Consider the following 19,891-nt stretch of genomic DNA (forward strand, 5'->3'; position numbering starts at 1 on the left):
TCATGCCTTGTGCCAAACTCCATAGCTGTGTACAACTACAGATCTTAATTTTTTCACTGTTGTGATTCTAACAATTATGATTTTGAAAGGGTGACAACGAAAGAAAATTTCATGTAGTAAAAGAATTTTTTTCTGTATCTGTGGGAATCATCTGGCTAAACATCAACTGCCTGTGTAACCAGCTGTCTTGTTCACATAACACTTGTTTTTTCACTTGCCCTGGTTTTGTTTGCCCTAATAATTGCATGCTTCTTCAGTCGACTCCGCAAGCTAGTGCTAAAGACCATACAGCCACTTCTGCAGATGGTGATGTGAGGTCTTTCTGCTGCACTGTGCTAGGAGACAATTACCTTGTGAGCGGGCAGCTGATGCAGTTGTCTGGCTCAGGTCCAATGCACTTCTGACAGGATGCTTCACACAACTGACATTCTTGGGAATCATCAAGATATTCCCCTGGTAGAAAAAAATTCATTTATTTCAGATCAACATCTCACATTAAAAAAACCCATGCATCAAGCCAACTTGGAAAATGTAATGAGTAAAAGGAATTAAATCTGTTTTGAATTACTGAAACGAGCATATTTCCCTGTGGTATCAGGAAAAAAAGTACTGGTTCCCTTGAGGAACCAGGATACTCACAACTAGTAGTTTCTAGTCCTTATTTATTTATTTAGTTATTTTTATTTTCCATGTGAATCTGACAGAGATTCTTGTTGTTCGGCTTAATGCTATTTCTTTTGCATCAGTTGAAGTAATGCGACTTTTTAAGATTCACCATGGATACTTACCTCAAAGCCAGTGCTACCTAGGAGTATTCATTACCTAACACCCTTTGGTGCAGCTGCAACGTGGTCCTGATTGCAAGCTGCAGCATAAAGAGTATGCTTTCATGGGTATGTTATGTGAGAAGGACTTGAGTAAGCTTGCATTAGTCAGAGACATGTTGGTGCTCCCCAGAACTCTACCTATAACATCTTTTGTCCTCATCCCAAGCCGCTGCTGGAAGACTTTACACCTAAAAGACCTAGGATGTCATTTAGGCTGAATGAAAATTTGGTGCCCAAGTGCCCGTTTGGACTTGAAAAAAATAATTTGTATTATATGAATTGTTGCCTTAAAACTGAGAGAAAGACATAAACACTTCCAGATCATGAATGCACTAGTACTACTATGGTGCTGAAGTGCAAAGTTTGCCTCTTTATTTACTGAATATTAATTAAAATATTGGTACAAACCAGTAAGCTGTACGCTTCATAACTCTCAGAGCAGAGATACTAATTTCATAAGTAGCATGAATACTGTATCCGTGTGCAGCATTGTGTGGGGACAGTAAATTGGTTTATCAATCAGTTTTATAAGGCTCAAGATTGTGTCTTTTATGTCAGTTTGGTATAGGAAAATTTGTTCTAACTGAGTCTATGTATTTGAGAGAATTGGCTGTTCCTTCATTCTAAAGTAATGGAAGAGGTTGGGCAGAGAGTCCTATATAATACATAAACTGCAGTTTCTATGGATACTTCAATATGGAGAAACTCTTTCCACTTACATTGCTGCTGGGAAATCCAGATTTGGCAAATGCAGTGAACTTTAGGAGTCAAAATACAAATGTGAAATGACTTGGGTTTGGCTCTTAGCTGCAGTGAGTTCCTTACATTGAAGAGCAAAGGCACTGTATGAGCAAGTGTTGCTGTAAGTGTAAGAGTATGTAGGACAGAAACAGCTCTGTCCCTTGTGTTTTCTGTTCCATATTAATCTGTATTAACAAACTTTATAACAGTTGAAATCTCTGGTGTGAGACACAAGTTAGGGTAGTACTTATCATGCTTAAGGCGATGGGAACAGTATAGTCATAAAGGCATACCAGCTGGAACATCCAGCCAGCTGTGGGCCAAAGCTGAGGTACCCAAAATATGGGTAAAGATACAATTTTCATTTTGTAAAGATTTGTGTGTCTCCTGAAGAAAGGAAAAAAGTAAAAGACGAGCCAAAAGCCGGTGACAGAGCCATATAAAAGACAATGACAGTGCTCCTCAGAGGCTGGTCTGGGATCAGCGCTGACTGGGAAGAAGTTCAGAATTGGGAGCAAATGAACAGTCTCTTGATGGTATCACGGAAACAGAAATCTGTGTATGCATACACATTCACACATTTTTATAGTCCTCATTATCCAAAGAGCGTTTTGTATATATATATTTACATGCATTTATGTAATCCCATACATGTCCGCATAGGCCAAACCTTGAATCGTGTAAATTGACATAATTCCAAGGAAGTGGTGTAGCTTTTCTGAACTACAACACTGTATCTTGTGTGATAGATTACTTTATAAAGGACTAATGACAAAAACATAAATTGTATAACTGTTTGACATAGAATTCAGCAGGATTCTGAATTTATCCAGATATTACTGAGAGAAAATGTTGTATTGATGAATAACTATCACAACACAGAGTATTTATAATTCTCACTTTCTAGGAAAAAAGACTGTGGCCTGCTGTCCAGTGGATCATCAGGACATTGACAGATTTGCTTAATGTAGGTCCCTTGAGTCTTTCTGATATGTATTCAGAGGGTATAACATGGAATCCCGTGATCTCAAATGCTTTATGAAATTTTAAAATATAATTTTAAAAATATTTATATATATGCAAATGTATATTTAGACAATACACAACCAAGAAAAAATGCAGTATCTGGAAAGTCTTCCTATTACAGGTCTGGTGGCTCAGTGCTTTACACTACTGGCTTTACATCACTGGGAAATCTGTCAGGGCAACATTATTAAATAATTGCTTCTCTGACGTTGTTTTGTGATACTTGTCAGAAAAAAATTGTTTCTCCAGTCCTTCATTTTATTTTCCCACACTGCCTGTATGTTTATCCATCAGACCTGAGTTACTAATTCATACACCTTGGCTATGCCCACTCAAATCCTTCCCACATGGTAGAAGTGCTTAGTTTTAAAAGGTTTTTGTTATTTCTTTGTTACGCCTTTCAGTGGAAGCACTGTAATTCATTTCAGATGTGTTGGAATAATGCCAAGAAGACCAGTTCTCTGCTTACTTTATCCTCCAAGTTGAAGCATTTTAAAGCGTAGTATTATAAGAATGTGCACCAGAAGATATTCACGTATTAGGCCCTCCAAATTGCACGTCGCATCTAGAGCTGTAGATCTGCCACTAAATGTTAACTAATTAGTTTTTACTGGATATTCAAAGAGTTAACACTGAAATGCAACTTTAAAGACTTTTAAACTATTCCACAGGGCAGTTTAACTGTTTGCCAGAGCTCCTTGTGGGAGATATATTTCTTTACAAATCTTGCTACATAAATACTAGTTACCAAAGCCTCAACTGTCCCTTTTTTTTTCTTTCTTTGGTATTAAAATTCTTTATCTGTCAAACATACGTAATGGGGGAATACTCTCAGAAATGCATGTCTGCTATGCCTTCAGTCAGGCAATGCTCATCAGTTATTTAACCTTCATTTATTTCTCAATTCTGTTGCCTTGTCACCTTGTTTAAAAACATTTGACACCTTGTTTAAAAAAAAGTAACTGAAGGTTTTATAGGAATAAAGCTATGTTAGCAGACATAATACGCCATAATGGGAAGATTTTAATGTATAATTTTTTGTGTCTGTAGTTAGAAATGTTTAATTCCACATCTGGGCCATGTCAGGATGCAGGCTGTGCCTTTCACTGCGTACAAGAGCCTACACTTATACTGAATTCCCATCAGTTGATATGATGCATTTTAAATTGAGGTAATGACTATTATCTCCCATTAAGGAGGCAGAAAAACTGAGTTGCAGTACAATCATCAAGTTAGGGTGTAACAGCAAACTAGAACCTGTCTCTCCTGAGTCCCAGGATTGTTCCTATGTCTTTGTATAAGCAGAATTAAGCATACAGCCCTTATCTTGTCACCATTTGTGGCCTGCTTTCCAAAAGCTGTGCCATTCATTGACAGCACATGGTGTTTCAGGAGACCACTTAGGCAAGGGTGTGAATATGCTTGCAAGTTATGCCTGGAGATAAACAGTTATATGTTCTGACAGTCTTAAATTAATCTTTCTGTTGTAGCCTCCCCGTGAGACTTAGTAATTGCAAGTCACATGTTACTTCCCCACTTTTCTTAATCAAAACATCACTTTATGTAATTTTAAAATGTTCATTGGTTATTTTCTATAGCATTGCCCCAGTGGCTTTTCTTTATAATCAATGAAAATATGACCTTATTTCCTCCCTTTTGCTTGTTTGCTTTCATGGGAACCTGGCTATGGATTTTGTACCTAGGCTTTTGCATGTAATCTTATGGGTTACTGAGGTTTCACAGAGCAGATAAAGAAACATTGATCAGAATTGTTTTTCATCAATCAGCAGTGAGAACCGAGAGGATTAGGTCTTATGGAACTCTCTGCTTTTTCCATGTTCGGCCTTGATACATTTTATTTTGGCTGGCTTGTGGGATCAGCTCCTTGAGTTTTGCTGAAGAAATATTTATCCGTAAAGCTTAAGTCCATAAGGAACTTAGACTAACCTGTATATAACAAGCCATTAAAATTCACCCTGAGGATTCCTCTTAAAGTTACCCCTCTGTTTAGCCCAAAGCCTTAATGTTTGACAGATTACAGCTCAGTGAAAGAAATCCTGTGTTCATCTTGAAAATGTTAGGACATGGAGATTACCGTATTTCCTTTTCCCCAAAATTTTGGGCAGTTATACAAAATTTGAACCTGGTTTCCAATTATTTGTCTAGCTTCAGCTTTCAGCCTCCTGCTAATTATTCTTCTCCACTCTGCTATTTTACAAAATGACCAAATTTCTGTCTCCCTATTTGAACGTGCAGAAGGAACGAAGAGGGTACACTTCATGGGCAAAACGTTGGGGTCTTATGATTTGAGGTGATGAGAGGGATTCAGGAGTGGAAGTCTTCTTTTCAAAAGTGCTCTAGACAGTGACGAACCAGAAGGCTGAAATTAGGACGTTCATTCCTAAGTCACTGAAGCCCCACCTCGTGCCAAGGGACAAAGCAGAACCTTGAAAAGGGATGAACATCTCTTCCCTGAACAGTGGTGTGTGGAGCTGAGTGTGATATAATGATTTTAGGATGAAAGGCCCTTTTGTTGCAGGATTAGCTGAGATCACAGAGAGCCTCAGGTTAGCTTTAATCATGACAGGCAGGAGAGAGGCAACTGCCTTTATCAACTACACTATCTTACACAGCCCTCTATTCTTTCCCCTGCAGAATAAAAATATTTACATTAGCCAAAGCTGCCCTTTTTGCTGACAAAAAGGGATTTTTTCCCCCTCTTTATTCTGTGTGTTTCTTTCCTCATTTCTATGTAGTATTTATACAATGGTTGTGAGAGCCAGAATCCTCAGGGGTACTGAGCGGGCATAAATAGACTCCAGAAAGACTTTCTTAGCATTTTAAAAATCAGCTTTAAACTTCCATTTGTACTAATTTTTTTTTAGCATTTTAAGAATCCGCTTTAAACTCCGTTTGTACTGATAATGTGGATGGCTGAATGTAAAAGCTGGTTGGGATGAGGGTTTCTCCCTTGCCTGTGTAAGCACAAAGATCAGAGCCTGGCAAGGTTTTCCCCTGCTCACCTCATGCCTTACATTTGATAGCCCCTGAGAAAGCGGGAAGGGGTATGGAGCAATCCCGATCTGTATTACTAATGCTTTGGTTTGTACCCTTCTCACTTCTTGAAGGAGGGGGAAATACTACAGCACTTTCAAAATTTTGGACTGACAATGGAAAAAAATCTGTTTAGCCTCTCCATTTCTTGAGCTTCCCAACTGGAAATTTTCCTGTCTGATCTTGTCAAGCTTCCTGTTTTTTGTGAAGCTTAGTAGCTGGGAAATTCCAGAAGGGCAGAGATTCAGACACCTGAACCTCACTGAAAATTATCTCATCATGCTGATAGTACTGCTTTGGAAATCCAGGTAGTTTCCTGTGAAATATGTAAAGGAAAGGTGGAAGCTGACTGTATGCATTGAGTAAAGCTGGTGTTATATGGACCTGCATTAAAGATAGGATCTTTCAATGCTGGAGGAAAAGACATGTCATACTCCAGAGGCAACCATGGTAGCACAGCATCTCTCTTCTGCTATTCAGCAAGGAGTATGTAATTTGTATATGCAGAGGCTTCCCTGTCCACAGGATTTCTGCAGTCTAACTTGGATAGACATAAACCTGAAATGGGAAGAGCTGGATGTCTCAGGGCAGTGTTTCAGTGGTGTCATCCATCTTAAACAGAGAGACACTTGCAAAGAGTGTTTGTACTGGAGATCTCCAACTTAATCAGGATGTGAACACAGATCAACTGATCTGCTGATAACTGGGTAGATTTCAGCAGACAAACTATTGCTCTGACAAGATATAACAGCGTAGATTCATACTGCTAATCAAATGCAATTTCTGTTTAATTTGTGGAGATGAATACACATTAAAGCCTGAAAGAAATCTGCCAAAAAGATACAAGTTTAGCTCCTTAAAAGTAAGAAGCAGATCAAATTAAGTTTTGTAATGAGAGGTATGACGGAGTAAATTTTATTTCTATGTGTAACTCAGCCAACTCAGTACCCTTACATTGGTGATGTCCCCTTGCTTAAAATATCCCCTAGTTCCTTGTCTCCACTATAAGCATTTCAGGAATGGCCAAGGTAATGGCTTTTGATGATTACCCTGGAAAGCACAGTCCAGGATGTTCCCTTTAATGATGTTCCCTGCTGAGGGTGCAGAAATGGGTAAATGATAGAGTCTTTGTGATTCAGATATAGCTGGAGAGAGGCTTTGTGGCACCATTTGGCTATGGGAGCTCTTTGAACCCTCCTTTCAGCCTTGGGATTGAAAGTGTTCAGCGAGGCTGTGCTAGAGGCAGACCCAGCAAGACCAGAATTTACACAACTTAGGTTCAGTATGGCCTTGCTCTTGGAGTAAGAAAAGGGGCTACTTTATTTGGGAATTAATATTTGAGTTATTTCTGTATTTTGATCTAGTGGCATTGTGTAGGACAACACATTAGTATGGTCACAAGCACCATGGCTGACAGCAATATGATAATGGGGGCTGGCAACCAGGTGCTAGACTTTCCTTCCAACCCACATCTCAAAGAACATCTGCAGACAGCAGGAGCAGGGCAGTGGGCAGGCCAAGGACAATTGTAAATAGAAAAAATGTGCAGTATTATCTGAATTGTAACTAAATCACACTAGTCACTCTCCAGTGAACATTCAGTGCTATTATCGACTTTGCATGATGGAGCCATTAATTCTTCTTGGGTAAATTAATATTCATCTCGTGTCAATGTTCTAGCTTCTCCCCCCTAGGCTAATTGGAAAAATGGGCACTTAATCAACTCATTGTGTAACACCGTAAAGCAAAGATGTCTACTGTGTTTTGTGATGGGACAGTATTTTTTGCTTTGAAAAGTGATGTTGTTTTGCCAGAAGACCTTCAACAAATCCATCCCCCAAACACTGAGAAACACTGATAAATAAATGATTATACAAGAGGCATTCTTCTAAGCTGTGCCTTGCCCATCTTTGGCAGCAAATGCATGAGCTGCTCATAAAAAGGAGATGTAACAAAACCCAGCCTTTGGTGTGGCACTGAGAGGCTGCATTGGTTGCTTACTAGAATTGTTTTTTTTAAATGCTCAGAGTCTTCTCACCATAATATGCTTCCGTTGACTGCATTTCCCATGCTAGAAGTGAAAATTGGCTCTGTTTTTATGCAATAAACATCGCTTTCTAATCCAGAAAGAAAGTCCTTCCAGGATCGTTTCAGAGTGTGGCTACGAAAATATAATTCTGTGCTGGTGTCTGCTACCCTTGCACAGCAGGTGAACATTACTGCAATCTCTTTGGCTTTATCCTGAGGATTTCAGAACAGTTTCCCTAGTGAGACCCAGTGTTACTGTGCTCTGAGACCTCACAGAAATGTCCTAGGGCTTCAATAGATCTGAATTCTCTTTGGTCATCAGTGTGGAACCAATGGTGGAAATGCAGGTATTGGTTGCACTTCCACTGGTTGGATGCAATCCTAAGGTTCAGAGCCTTAGTCTGTTCTCAGGGACACTGTGTTGCTACCCACAATTCTTTAGTCCTTGCTAATGAGGAGGATTTAAGCCCAAATACACTCTCATGACAGGTGGTAGTAAATAATCAGATAATCAATTTCATCAAAAATTGAAATCTCCCAACATAGTTTAAGTAAGACAAGTAAATAAAAATTATGCCAAACAGAAATCTTTTTTTCCCCTGCTGAACAAAACGTTCATCAAAAATACATTTTCAACCTTTTTTTTAAATGTATATTGAAACTCCATATTCTGAACAAGCTCACACAAGTTGTTGCTGGTGTCAGGTTTTTCTTGATGAAAACTTGACTAGGATTTTTCTTTGTATGCTTTAAAACTTTTTTAATGCTTGCTTAAAATATTTTCACAAACATCTAATGGCAGAACTTTTCTTGATTCATTCTGTACCAATGACATGACAATGGCATATCCAATATAAATATAAGGCATAGTAATGGATCACAGACAAGTTATTGTTCCGCGAATTGCACTGCAAATTGAAAGCTTTGACTCATACAAGCAGTCACTTAAATGTCTTTACAGGAATCTTGAATTTATAACAGCCCTTCTTACAGTCATTCAGTTCATTAAATAATTTCATTAAAAAATAGCAGAATGTTACCTAAAGTGGCCACTCATACAGATAAAACTCACTCTGGTTGTGATGTGGCTATCAAGAGGATTAACTTGGTCATCACCAGTTGCAAGTTGTATTTAGTGATGGGTGAAATTGCTGTAGTCAGCTCTAGTATCCCTGTATATATGTTTAGCCATCTTCAAGACTCATACTGTCATACCTCTTATCATTACCTGACAATGTGGAACAAGCAGCAGTCCTGCTATTACACAATATATTCAGTATCAGGGGTTGCTCAGAATTTCACAGGACATTGGAAAGTTGCAATCCCAATAGAGATTGGGGTAGTCTGTAAGGTCTCATACGGAAATCTTTATTAGAAAACAATGTTCTCTACAGAGGGAGAGTTTGCAATGCTTCCCCAGAAAGAGTCAGGATGTGCCAGTGGAGATTGGTGTGTGGGTAGGCAGGGTCTAAGCCAAGACCCATAGGAGCTACTGGTCAGAAGAATAAGCTTTCCACTGACATATCCTGGCAGGTATCTGATTTGCTGATCCCACAACAGTGGTGTGTGGCTGAGGTGGAGAGCTGCAGCTAGAAAGGGAGTAAGGATGTAACCCCATTGCAGAAAAAGAAAAACTTCTTCTGTTGTAAAATGATGCCCTCACACAACAGGCTTCTGCAGGATGTTCTGCACATCTGGGGCATGCTAAACTTTTTTCTGGTTAAAAATAGTGTTAGCACATGTATGAGATTATTTTTCCTTTGGACCAAAGCTGTCATTGAGACTTTTAGTAAAGAAGAGGTCTAGCTGGGTGTCCAGTTTGTATTTAAATCAAGGATTGTGTAAGGATTCTCCTAAACAGACATGAACTGGCAAATACTTGACCATGGAAGTGACTTCTTAACTAGAAGAGCATCTTCAATTTGTCATTGATTTTTGAATTGTGATATAAATAAGGCAGAAATCAATGAACAGATTTGTACTGATGCCACCCACAGTCCTTTCAGACATGGAGAAAACCATGATTTTGTTCATGCTTAGCAGCTTCTGATCTTCCTAAAATAGTCTGTATCTTTTCTGCATGACAAGACCACAGTGTCAAATACTGAACGCTCCAAAATACTCACCATTGAATCAGAGAGGGAGGATCGATCACCTAAGAAAATTCTGCAGCTGGGAACAAACTAGCTTCCTTCAAATTGCAATCCTATTGCTGCAGTGATCCTCTTGTACAAGGACTAACTATAGTGCTGCTTACGAATTCTGCTTGCATCTGGCCGCTGCTATTAAGGCATCACAAATAAAAATGTTCAAAGAGTCTGAGCTGACACCAGAAAGTACTGGTTTTCAGCCTAAAACTCAGTTCTATGCTTACTTGTCTGTGAGACTTCAGAGCTCAATGTTTACAAATATGCCCTCTAGAGCAGACTTCTTTGGCCAGAGCTATAACAAATTTATTATTGCTCTTTGTACGTTTCCTACCCAAAGAAGATGAAACCTTGACAATAAAAGACACCATGATTGATTGAATTTCTCATGCTAGTTGGAAAGTGAAGGTGGGGTGGGAGCTGTATTGGTGTATTCATACAGCATTGGTGTAAGGATTAGGTCAACCTTTTTTCCAGGTCTGGTCTTACCAACCTACTGCTAAGAATGTGCCATCCCACATATGCTTGCTCCCAGGACTGACAGGGAAACTGTGAGAATGATGACCCAAATCCTTGTTTTGAAAGCAAGTTGGTGACACAATGAGCTGTTTAAGGCTGAAAAGAGTTTTTTTCAGGAAATTCTTTACATGCCCTCAGTGAACATGCTTAAAATGTCATCTGAATATATGACTTCCTGGATAAGTGGCCACTTTGGTCTCCACTCAGGTTGTAGGTCTAACCAGGAAATGAACGAGAGCATCAGCTAATGCGGATGGAGGATCTCACCCTGCAGGGGTCACAGATGAGTCTACATAGAGCCCTTTTGATCTATTGGCAAGGACAGACAACCTGCTGTTCTGAAGTGGCAGTCTGGGGTTGTGATCTGAGGTGTAGTGGATGTGAGTATTGGCACATGAACAGACATCAGTATCTTATTGTGCAAGTGGGCACGTATGACTGCAAAGATGAAACCTTCCTCCTAAAATGTCTGAGCCAATAGATAGTTATGCATTTCACTTTTTAATCCTAAGCATGCAAGAGATTAGACTCATCACAAACTCTTATAGGTAAGAGGAAGCCAACGTTGTTACCCACTAGGGTTCAGACATAACTGTACTGCTACTACACAAAAGGTGTCCTCCACAGAAACCAGACATTTCTGCAATCATAAATTCCATCAATTAAAATAAAATAAATCCACAATAAAATTAAACACCCTTACCCTCCCAATTTGTTTCAATGACTTGCATGTGGTATCTAAGTGCCTTATACCATAAAGCTACCTGTGCCCTTCAACAAAGATATTTTACATACAGATTATCAACATGTGTTTCCAGACCAAAAGAACAGGAATTTAGGTTAATTTAATAGAAAAAATAAAATATGGAATAACATTGATTTTGGCCAATATCAATTACAACAGAACTACCCTATTTTACAAATAACAACTGAACATTTTACACATGTACAGTATTTTTTCAGTAAAAATGAATTTGGATATAACAACGTGTCAGTTTTTTTAAAGAAAACAAAGATATTAATTTCTTCTCTATAATAGTGTTAGAGACATTTGTAAGTATCCAAACAAATTCTTTACAATCCATTACATAATTAAATCTCAATTATGAATATATATTTATATATAATATATATAATATTAACGTAAACTTTGAAAGCATTATGTTCTACTTAAACATGTTATACTGAGAAATGAGGCAGTTACAGACTAGTAGTTAAACTAGCACAAACTGAATTCTTTTAGATTTGAATGTTTATCAGGAACTTTGTAATGGGCACCAAAGGAGCTTAACTGGCCCCCCTGTCATTATTATTACAACTAGGCTGTAACAGTTTATCTGCTCTCTGCTAAAGGTGACACATTACCTCTACAGGTTTGTAACCATTCATTTGTAAAACTTCCACAATAATTTTTGATCCTCTTTATTTTCTAACATTTACATGCTTAAACAACTGCAATCCATTTTCTATTTGTGCTTTCTGGAAAGATAACTAACACAGACACTTTATATGTTTTAAGTATTATCCCCTTGAAAACAGTGTCTTTGAAGTTCAATTTTCCGTCTTCTATTAAATGACTGTCTTTTGAACAGCATGCTAAGTGAAGCTGATGAAGATATATTAAATGGAAATTTGTACTGGCAGCCGTGTGCCTGGGTAAAGAGAGAAAGGCAGGGGCCGCTTCTCTCACCACCCAGGATGGTTTTACAGTGAGGTAACTCCATTGGCCTCAGCAGGACTATTCCTGCTGAAATTTCTATTGTCAGCAGTTACTAGCAGATTCAGGCCCATCATGACACAACTGTTACACCAAGAGAACTATTGATTTATTGCCCTATATGTAATTATTCCTGGAGATGTATTTGGCACAATTATAAATCCAGTCCTGTAAACACATCCTGTCGCATATAGTCACACTGGCATTTATTTATGGGCACTATGAAATAGCTCCACATATATGTATGATAATATCCCCATTTTTGTGAACAATACAAGACAACAATAATTTATGAATACTTCTTACATGTCAGCAATGTTTTCTGACTTCCGAGTGTATACATTACTCTCGCTTATGCAAACCAAGAGAAGTAGTATCTCTTAAATTTGTTCACTACAGGAACAATGTTTTTTTTTTTTTAAGTTTATTTGAAATAGCTTTGACAATTTAAAAAAATAAAATAAAAATCCTAGCATATCTGTTAATAAGCTAGCTGTCTAAAAATGAAATCTATATGACCAAAACCACATTTTGGGCAAACATATATACATACTGCATGTGATACAAAAAACAGCACACAGCAGAGGAAGTAAGAAAGAAATGTGTGCAGAAATGTTCACTTTTCTTTTTTTAAATACTGTTACAAAAGGGGTAGAACTTAGTCCTGCAGCTAATGATGTTTCTGATCCCCTCAGGAACTCAAGTTCCCCCTGTCAATACACATAGCACAAAAAAGACTAATGCAAACATTTTTGTATTGTTGAGTTTTAATCCATGTAAACTTGTGTGGTACTCTTGAAACACTCTTTAAACATCTTGAAGGGGAAAGAAGCAGGAAAAAAAGGGAAGAAAAAGGACCTTCAAAAAACAGAAATAATCCTAAGGTTGACAGGAAATCAAATCATGAGTTAAATGTTAATTTTGGCATCAAATGCTTTGGTCACACAATACTGACTCTGTGATCCTGGATGCTCAGCTCTAGACACCCAGTTATGAAAGGTAGGCGTGTTGTAGTTTTTCCATTTAAGTTCCAACAAACAGTTCACCATCTCCCCAGACAAAGAGGAGGGAGAAAGAGAGAGGTGGCTTTCTTTTTTTTTTTTTTTTTTTTCTCCTTTTTCAATAATATGGATTAATCTATAAGTCTACAGGAGCAGGAGGATGCTGGGAGGTGTCAGTTCACCCCTTGTGCGTACATGTTCTGCAACACAATTGCTGAAGCACTTTCCGCTGGCAGAGATTGTTCTTTTTCACCAGCATACAGAATCCTCCCTCGGCCCAGGACTCTTCCGTGGCTTCCGGAGGGCAGCAGCAAGAGAAGGAGAGGAGGTTGAAGGTTTGGAGAGCATGGCGTGTACAATGGAGGAAGGTTTAATTGGTCAGACAGGCAGATTTGGTTGAAGAGACCATTCAGGAGCAGGTAGTAAGTAGGAAATTTGGTCCATCAAAAGGAATTTCAGTCAACAGCGTGTTTTTTTTTTTTTCAGGAACAGATATTGTGTGGTCCAACAGGGAATGATTGGTATCCATTTGTGAAAAGGAAAAAAGGTTAGAAAGAGAATAATTAGAAAACAGTGATATTTACAGCAAAGGAATTTTTTCTCAATTTTTATGAATCGAAAGAATAAAACAGTCAAACCACAGAGAAAGAATAAAACATTCTCAGCAGAAATGCAAATCCTGTAGAGTGAGTTAGACTAGTTATCAGTGCTTGATTGTCAGGCAATGAAATGAGACCCTCTATGCTTTGTAAATTAACAGAAAAAAAACCTCTCCTGGACTTCCCTTGGCTACCCTAGACTGCTGAGAACACATGCTGTGTGGTGGGATCCAGCATGGTGCATTGCAATTGCAGTTTCCTGAAGGTCCATACACTGATGTGTTGCCTTTTCATGGCAGCTGCACTTGGAAGAATGCGTGAGACAGTACTGAGATGGGGTGTCCCCAGTCTTGGGCAACTACATGTGTATCTGATTGAAGTTGCATGTGTACAAATGAGGACAGGTTTATCCATCCATGTGAAAGACCAAACGGGTATGTCAAATGTTTGCATTGCATAATTCAACTGCAATACAATACTGAGACTATGGTTACTCAAAACTCTTAGCATTACACTTCCTCTTCCTTTGTCTGTCTATGTGTATCTGACCTTCTCTGGATTTGCTCTAGATTATGATGACACTTCTAATGTCCTGATGTGAAAAGGTCTCATGACTGGTTTACCAGTAATGTAATGTAACTTTACGATGGACAGGATACTTTTCAAAGTTTGAAGGCCTAAATTCCAACAGGAGCTGTAAAGGTCCACAGAAACAAGACTCAACCCTGCACCCTTTCTGTTTTCTTTTTTTTAAGTGTTTACTAAATCCAGCTGAAATGAGCTGGACCCCAGAGTCATTGTTAACTTTTTGTACATCTGATGTCAGGTATCTTCCACACGGCTTAACAATGGGCTTTGTTCTGGTATGATTTTCCTGTTGGACTGCACTTGTAATTTACATAGTAACATTTTTAGGGAAGCACGATGTTATCTAAGTCTCTCTGTAATTATGACATTTGAAAGGAATGAATATTAGTGAATAATTAAGCCAGTCATATGCAATAAGAATGCTATCTTGGTTGCCCCAGAGAACTTGGAGGAAGTTCAAATCACCACAAACTGTGTGCTCCCTATTTCAGAATTCTTTTGTTCTCATTACTCTTTCACATGATACAAGAAATACTACAGGAACTTAAAATCTTTTTTACTTACCAGCATTTTCACAGGTTAAAGCGGCGAAACAGATAAATGTGATTCTATTGATAGTACCCTAGGGTCTTCGTATAAAAATCTTTTGAAAGCAATGGCTTTTGAAAAACAGATAAGGAAGGAAAAGTAGGTTGTTGGCAGGGGGGGGAACTATTTTAGGAAAATTCAGGTAAAGTGGATGTGACTAATCTTGTTAATACATGCAAATGTGGTTTTCTCCTTTTCATAAACCTGAAAAAACTAAGAAGTAATGTAAACCTCAAATCAAGACTGTAACAAAACAAACAAAAAAAAGAAACAGACCAAACCAACCCAAAACATGTAAAAGAAGAAGCTGGCAGTGGTAAAACAGATCTTTTCAGAGAATTGCACTCACCATCCTTGCAGACTGTTCCCACTACACAGACACCAGTGTCTAGGTTATAGCCGCTTGGACAGCTTGTACAGTTTCTGTCTCCTTGCCCACTGCAATCCAAACAGCTGGCATCGCACCTGAAAGACAATGTCAGGAGTTGGTCTTAAGGCCTCACCAAATACAAGAGTTCTTAGGAGACATCTCTCTTTCTGTACTGAGAAATCCAGACCCTCTGCCAGATTTGTAAATTTTACATTTCCATGCATATCTACTTAGATTCTAACTGCAGGCTTTTTTAAAGTGGACACACATGTATGTGCAAGAAAAAACACATTCAGAAGACCCGCATGAATATATAACTCATATTTTATATGAGTTATATAAATATATAAATATATCTATATAAATATATAAAATAAAAAAATGCTTTTCTTTCATTTGCTTAGCATGCAATACATTTTTCCTATTTTTTGAAGTCAGCAGTGTTTTATATTCTCATAAGTATTATCTTTTTCAACACAGTAATAGCTAATATACTGCCAAACATCAGAAATATATATTAGCCACTGATCATACCTTTTGCAGCTTTTGTATCCACTTTCAGTAGAGTGATCAAGGTAATAACCACTACTACAGGACTGTACACATCTTCCGTCTTCCATAAAGTAACCCTGTGTGCAGTTTATACAGGCATCTACTCCAGCACCTTAAACCAGAGAGAAAATACACTGTATTACTGGCTAGTTCCTCCTATTGCCTAACAGACACCACCTCTAACTGTAGCAAAATCTTATCATTTTAGAGACTATGTTTTACCTGCCCAAACAGTAACATCAAACAATAATGGTGCATAGTTAGCATAAACAACATTACATAATTTCAGTATATCTTTTTCTGAAAGAAATGGTTGTTGGTAGTTCTAAAGCTCACAAAAAGAATCTATGAGTCATTATTCCACCCCAGAAAGAAAATGGAGGGCATTACTGGAAATCAGAATGAGGTCTACTAAGAGCAAAAAAAAAAAAAAGAAAAGAGTGTATGCACACTTTCAATTAGAAAACTTAGATTTTCATGTTAGCTGAAATAAGTCTGCTATATTTAAAATATATAAAAGAACTATCAATAGAATTAAGTTTTTACATGTAAACAATCACGTTATACTGTAACATGATATAGTAGAATCAAATCAGAGCTAAGAATATAGAGGAAAGGAAATGATGCAGATAAATTTCAGTGGGGTACCTGCACATGTTGCACAGGAACGGTGACATGGTTCACATTCTCTACCATTATGGTATTTTCCTTCTTCACAGCGGATAGCACATTTAGTGCCATGCAAACTATTGTAAAAAGGAAAAAAAGCACAGTGTTTGGGCAGATAACAGCAACAGAGGACAACAAGGTCATGCACAAACCAGTAGTTCTCTTTTAATAAAAGAACACCCCATATATTAGGATTCGCCAGCTTCCTTCATTGGTCATAGTTCATAAATTTAGAGACAGCAATCACTTCAAGTGGGAATGAAATGCAGTTTTGCCCATGTTGTAATACAGAAGCTGTTTACAAACTCATTGTAAATACTACCAAGTAGTAGAGGACAGAAAAAAACCAAAACAATGTCAAAGAGTACTAAAAATTCAGGCATGTAAAATGCAATTACCCACGAGGAATTTGGCACAAGGTCAGCACCACTGTATTAAAAAAAATGCTAAGGGACTTGTTAACAAGATCCCATGCTTCTCTTGAAAGACCAGCAGCATCTCCAGATACTATGCTACAGCACAGGCTAAGAATAGATTCACAGTGAGGGAAATCACCATCTCATTCTGCAACAGCAGTTTCCTTTGAAACCTCCTAACTGAATGCCAGTTCTGAGTGGCTGGGGATATTTGTCAAGACTACAGTCGGAGGTATTCAGCCTGCAGGCACTTTTGAGAGAGAGCACAAAAGAGTGAGTAACAGAGGAAAAAGAAATAGCATGAAGAGTCACATTTCCATGCTTCCCTCTAAGTAGCTGTTTATGCTTTCATGTTATAAGATGCCTACAGCAGTTGTTTTTTTCTTTAAGCTAGGACTTCTCTGCCATGTTTGCCATCTTCTGTGGAACCTCAGCTTTCATCCAATTTAACTTTTTCTCTAAAAATGCTCTTCAGCTCTGGGGATTACCACCCTGAGTGAATGCTAACCCTGTCTTGCAGATAGGATCCAGCAAAAGTCATGTGTGCTCAGCACCAATGGAAATTTTCCAGAGTGTAAATGGTCCCAGTTTAGACAAAAAAAAAAAATTAGCAATTCAAGAAATGTAAAAACCCCTTCTTTCTTATTATTTTTCCTCAGCCACCCACACACCTTAAAGTGCTTTACAAGGTAGGTAGCATTATCATGTTTTTACAGATGGGAAACCTAATAATTCGCCCAAGTTTATTTAATGGGCCAGTAACAGGATCAGAACTGGAATCCAGGTCTCCCAAGCCCCACCCAGGGCCCTGCCCATCGATAACTCTGCCAAAAAACCCCAGCAAGTTTCCAACAACTGGGGAATATGAAATGCATGTCCTGCAAGGCTCCATTTGTCTGTCACACCCACACAGATGGTGTTTTTTTCAAAACGTTACCAAAAATCAATCTCAGTTTGCTAATATTGCCCAAGAAAACATGAAAATTGGGTTCTTTTGATTTTTTGTATTTCAATTTCTCCTTCTCTTCTCATACTGAATGGACTTGTCTGCTTTCTTCAGCGGTGCTACAAGCTGCTGTTTGTGCGAATGGACAGGGAAACTCAGTTCCTGAGAAATAAGGAAAATGTGGGCATAACCATAACATAAGGTCACAAATCCATGTAATCTTCGGTATCCTGACATATCTGCCCATTGTAGGAACTTCTAAACTGCTAATTTACTAATTTGATTTTGCAGATACACAGCAGGTCATGCTGAGTCTGTTAAAATTCTCCAAAATCTTAACATGGACTGCAAATTTAATAACATTTTAAAAGGGAAGCAGATACTCATATTTCATAGAGAGTGTAAATAGACCAATGTCTGATCCAATCCCATGCTTTCCTTCCCATTAGATCACACTTCCTTTTCAAAGGGTCAATTTCAAAAAAATAGAGATATTGATAAGAAAAATTGTGCAGGCACTGGGAAAATCCAGATGCAACATAAATACACAGAAATAAGAATTCCTTTACAAAATGTAAAGGAATCCAGCTATTGATGTCCTAGAAATAAATAGCATTCAGCTTTTACTAAGAAATGAAAATCCACTTTGACGGAAAATAAAAGCTCAGTGTTAAAACATTTGCAGAACATGCATATTCTGCAAGAAGAACCCCTACAGATACCAAATACTGACTTCATATCTTTTGTGGCATAAAGCCAGTATAAATTCCATCATGAGTTTTATAAGATTTTTGACCTTTGCTGCTTGGATCAAAAGGTCATTTATTCATAAAGGAGCTTGAAATGTGTACTGCTGCTGTGTAGGTTTTACCTATCAGTTTCAAGAATTATTAAGTCCCCCTATGAAGAAAAAATATCCATTGCTATTTATAATATGTGCAGACTGTATTGTAATAGAACTGAGTCTAAGGTACTTGAGATAAGTGAATGACTGGATGTATGAAGAAATACAATAAAGATAAGAAAATAGTTTCTAACTATCACAGGAATTAATCAGAAGATTAATACGATTCATCAGCTCTACCTCTAAAATAATCCTTGACTGCCACACTGTAGGTCAAAAAAGTGAAGAAGCCAGCCTTCTACATGACTGTGGCTTTTATTTTAGCTGAAATGAAAAGTCTTCTAAAAATCCATTGTTAGCCAAACTGGCACAAAGTAGCACAAGAAAAAACTTAACAGCGATGGTACACATGAAATGAGGGCTACTCAAGGTTAAATATCTATATCTATCTGATGTTTTTCATTGTGTATCCACAGCCTTGTAAGCCTCTTCAGGTACTGTGTTTAGCTACATCCATCATTTCCTTACCTTAGGCCATGTTTGCATTCTGTGCAGATTTGGAATTCAACACATGTCTTACAGTTTTCACTACATTTTCGGCAAATGATCTTATCTACAAAGGAAAAAAGAAAATGGCCCAGAAAACCTTGGTCAGTTATGTTTAATAAAACTATATGGATATATTATTACATGACTTACTGCTTTCTAGCTTGACATCAGGAAGAGAAGCAGCAAACCAGACTAAAATAGCTTATCATTAGCTTTCTCCATCAAACATCAAATGGTTTAATCTATTTCTAAACATTTGAAGTTATAGTTGTACCCTGAGAAAAATATGTTTTGAGGTCGTTAAAAAATCTTCATAAACGTTTAAAATTTACATTAACTATTTCTAATATGGACTTAAAACATCTTTTCATACAGCAGTGATATGCAGTAACGATTGCCATGTGTTACAGAGACTGTCCTACAATTTACCTTACACTTTCCATGCAAGCAGCCTGTCCTGTCTTACCCGACTTGGTGCTTAAAGACATACGTGCGTGAACAGGTCTGGTCTTAACAAAGTCAACACGTAAATTACTTAACACTTGCCTTTTCATCTCAAGAGCTCCCTACTTTAAGAGATGTCTGTCTCTTCAGACCTGCTGTCTTTTGAGATGCAGTGCTATGTACCTTTCTGAGAAGAAAAACACGATGTTCCCATTTAATCCTAAATTTTCATCTTTCCATCTTAATTGGGTGGAAAGAAATTCCCT

At 37.9% G+C, this 19,891-nt stretch overlaps 1 protein-coding gene across 2 annotated transcripts in view; it reads right to left on the minus strand.

Moving 5' to 3' along the window:
- PCSK5 (proprotein convertase subtilisin/kexin type 5) overlaps positions 1–19,891 on the minus strand; it is a 251,520-nt gene that overhangs the window by 49,217 nt on the left and 182,412 nt on the right. The window contains exons 17-21 of one of the 2 annotated variants that reach the window (XM_059833233.1): positions 19,161–19,245; positions 16,406–16,503; positions 15,740–15,869; positions 15,185–15,300; positions 351–453 (exon numbers count right to left, since the gene is read on the minus strand). In XM_059833233.1, the coding sequence (XP_059689216.1) occupies positions 351–453; positions 15,185–15,300; positions 15,740–15,869; positions 16,406–16,503; positions 19,161–19,245 (532 nt within the window). Of the gene's footprint in view, positions 1–350; positions 454–13,238; positions 13,355–15,184; positions 15,301–15,739; positions 15,870–16,405; positions 16,504–19,160; positions 19,246–19,891 lie in introns of those variants that run through there. The other variant, XM_059833234.1, reaches the window with a different exon arrangement.

This window comes from Gavia stellata, chromosome Z (assembly GCF_030936135.1).
Source record: "Gavia stellata isolate bGavSte3 chromosome Z, bGavSte3.hap2, whole genome shotgun sequence".
Lineage (NCBI taxonomy): Eukaryota > Metazoa > Chordata > Aves > Gaviiformes > Gaviidae > Gavia > Gavia stellata.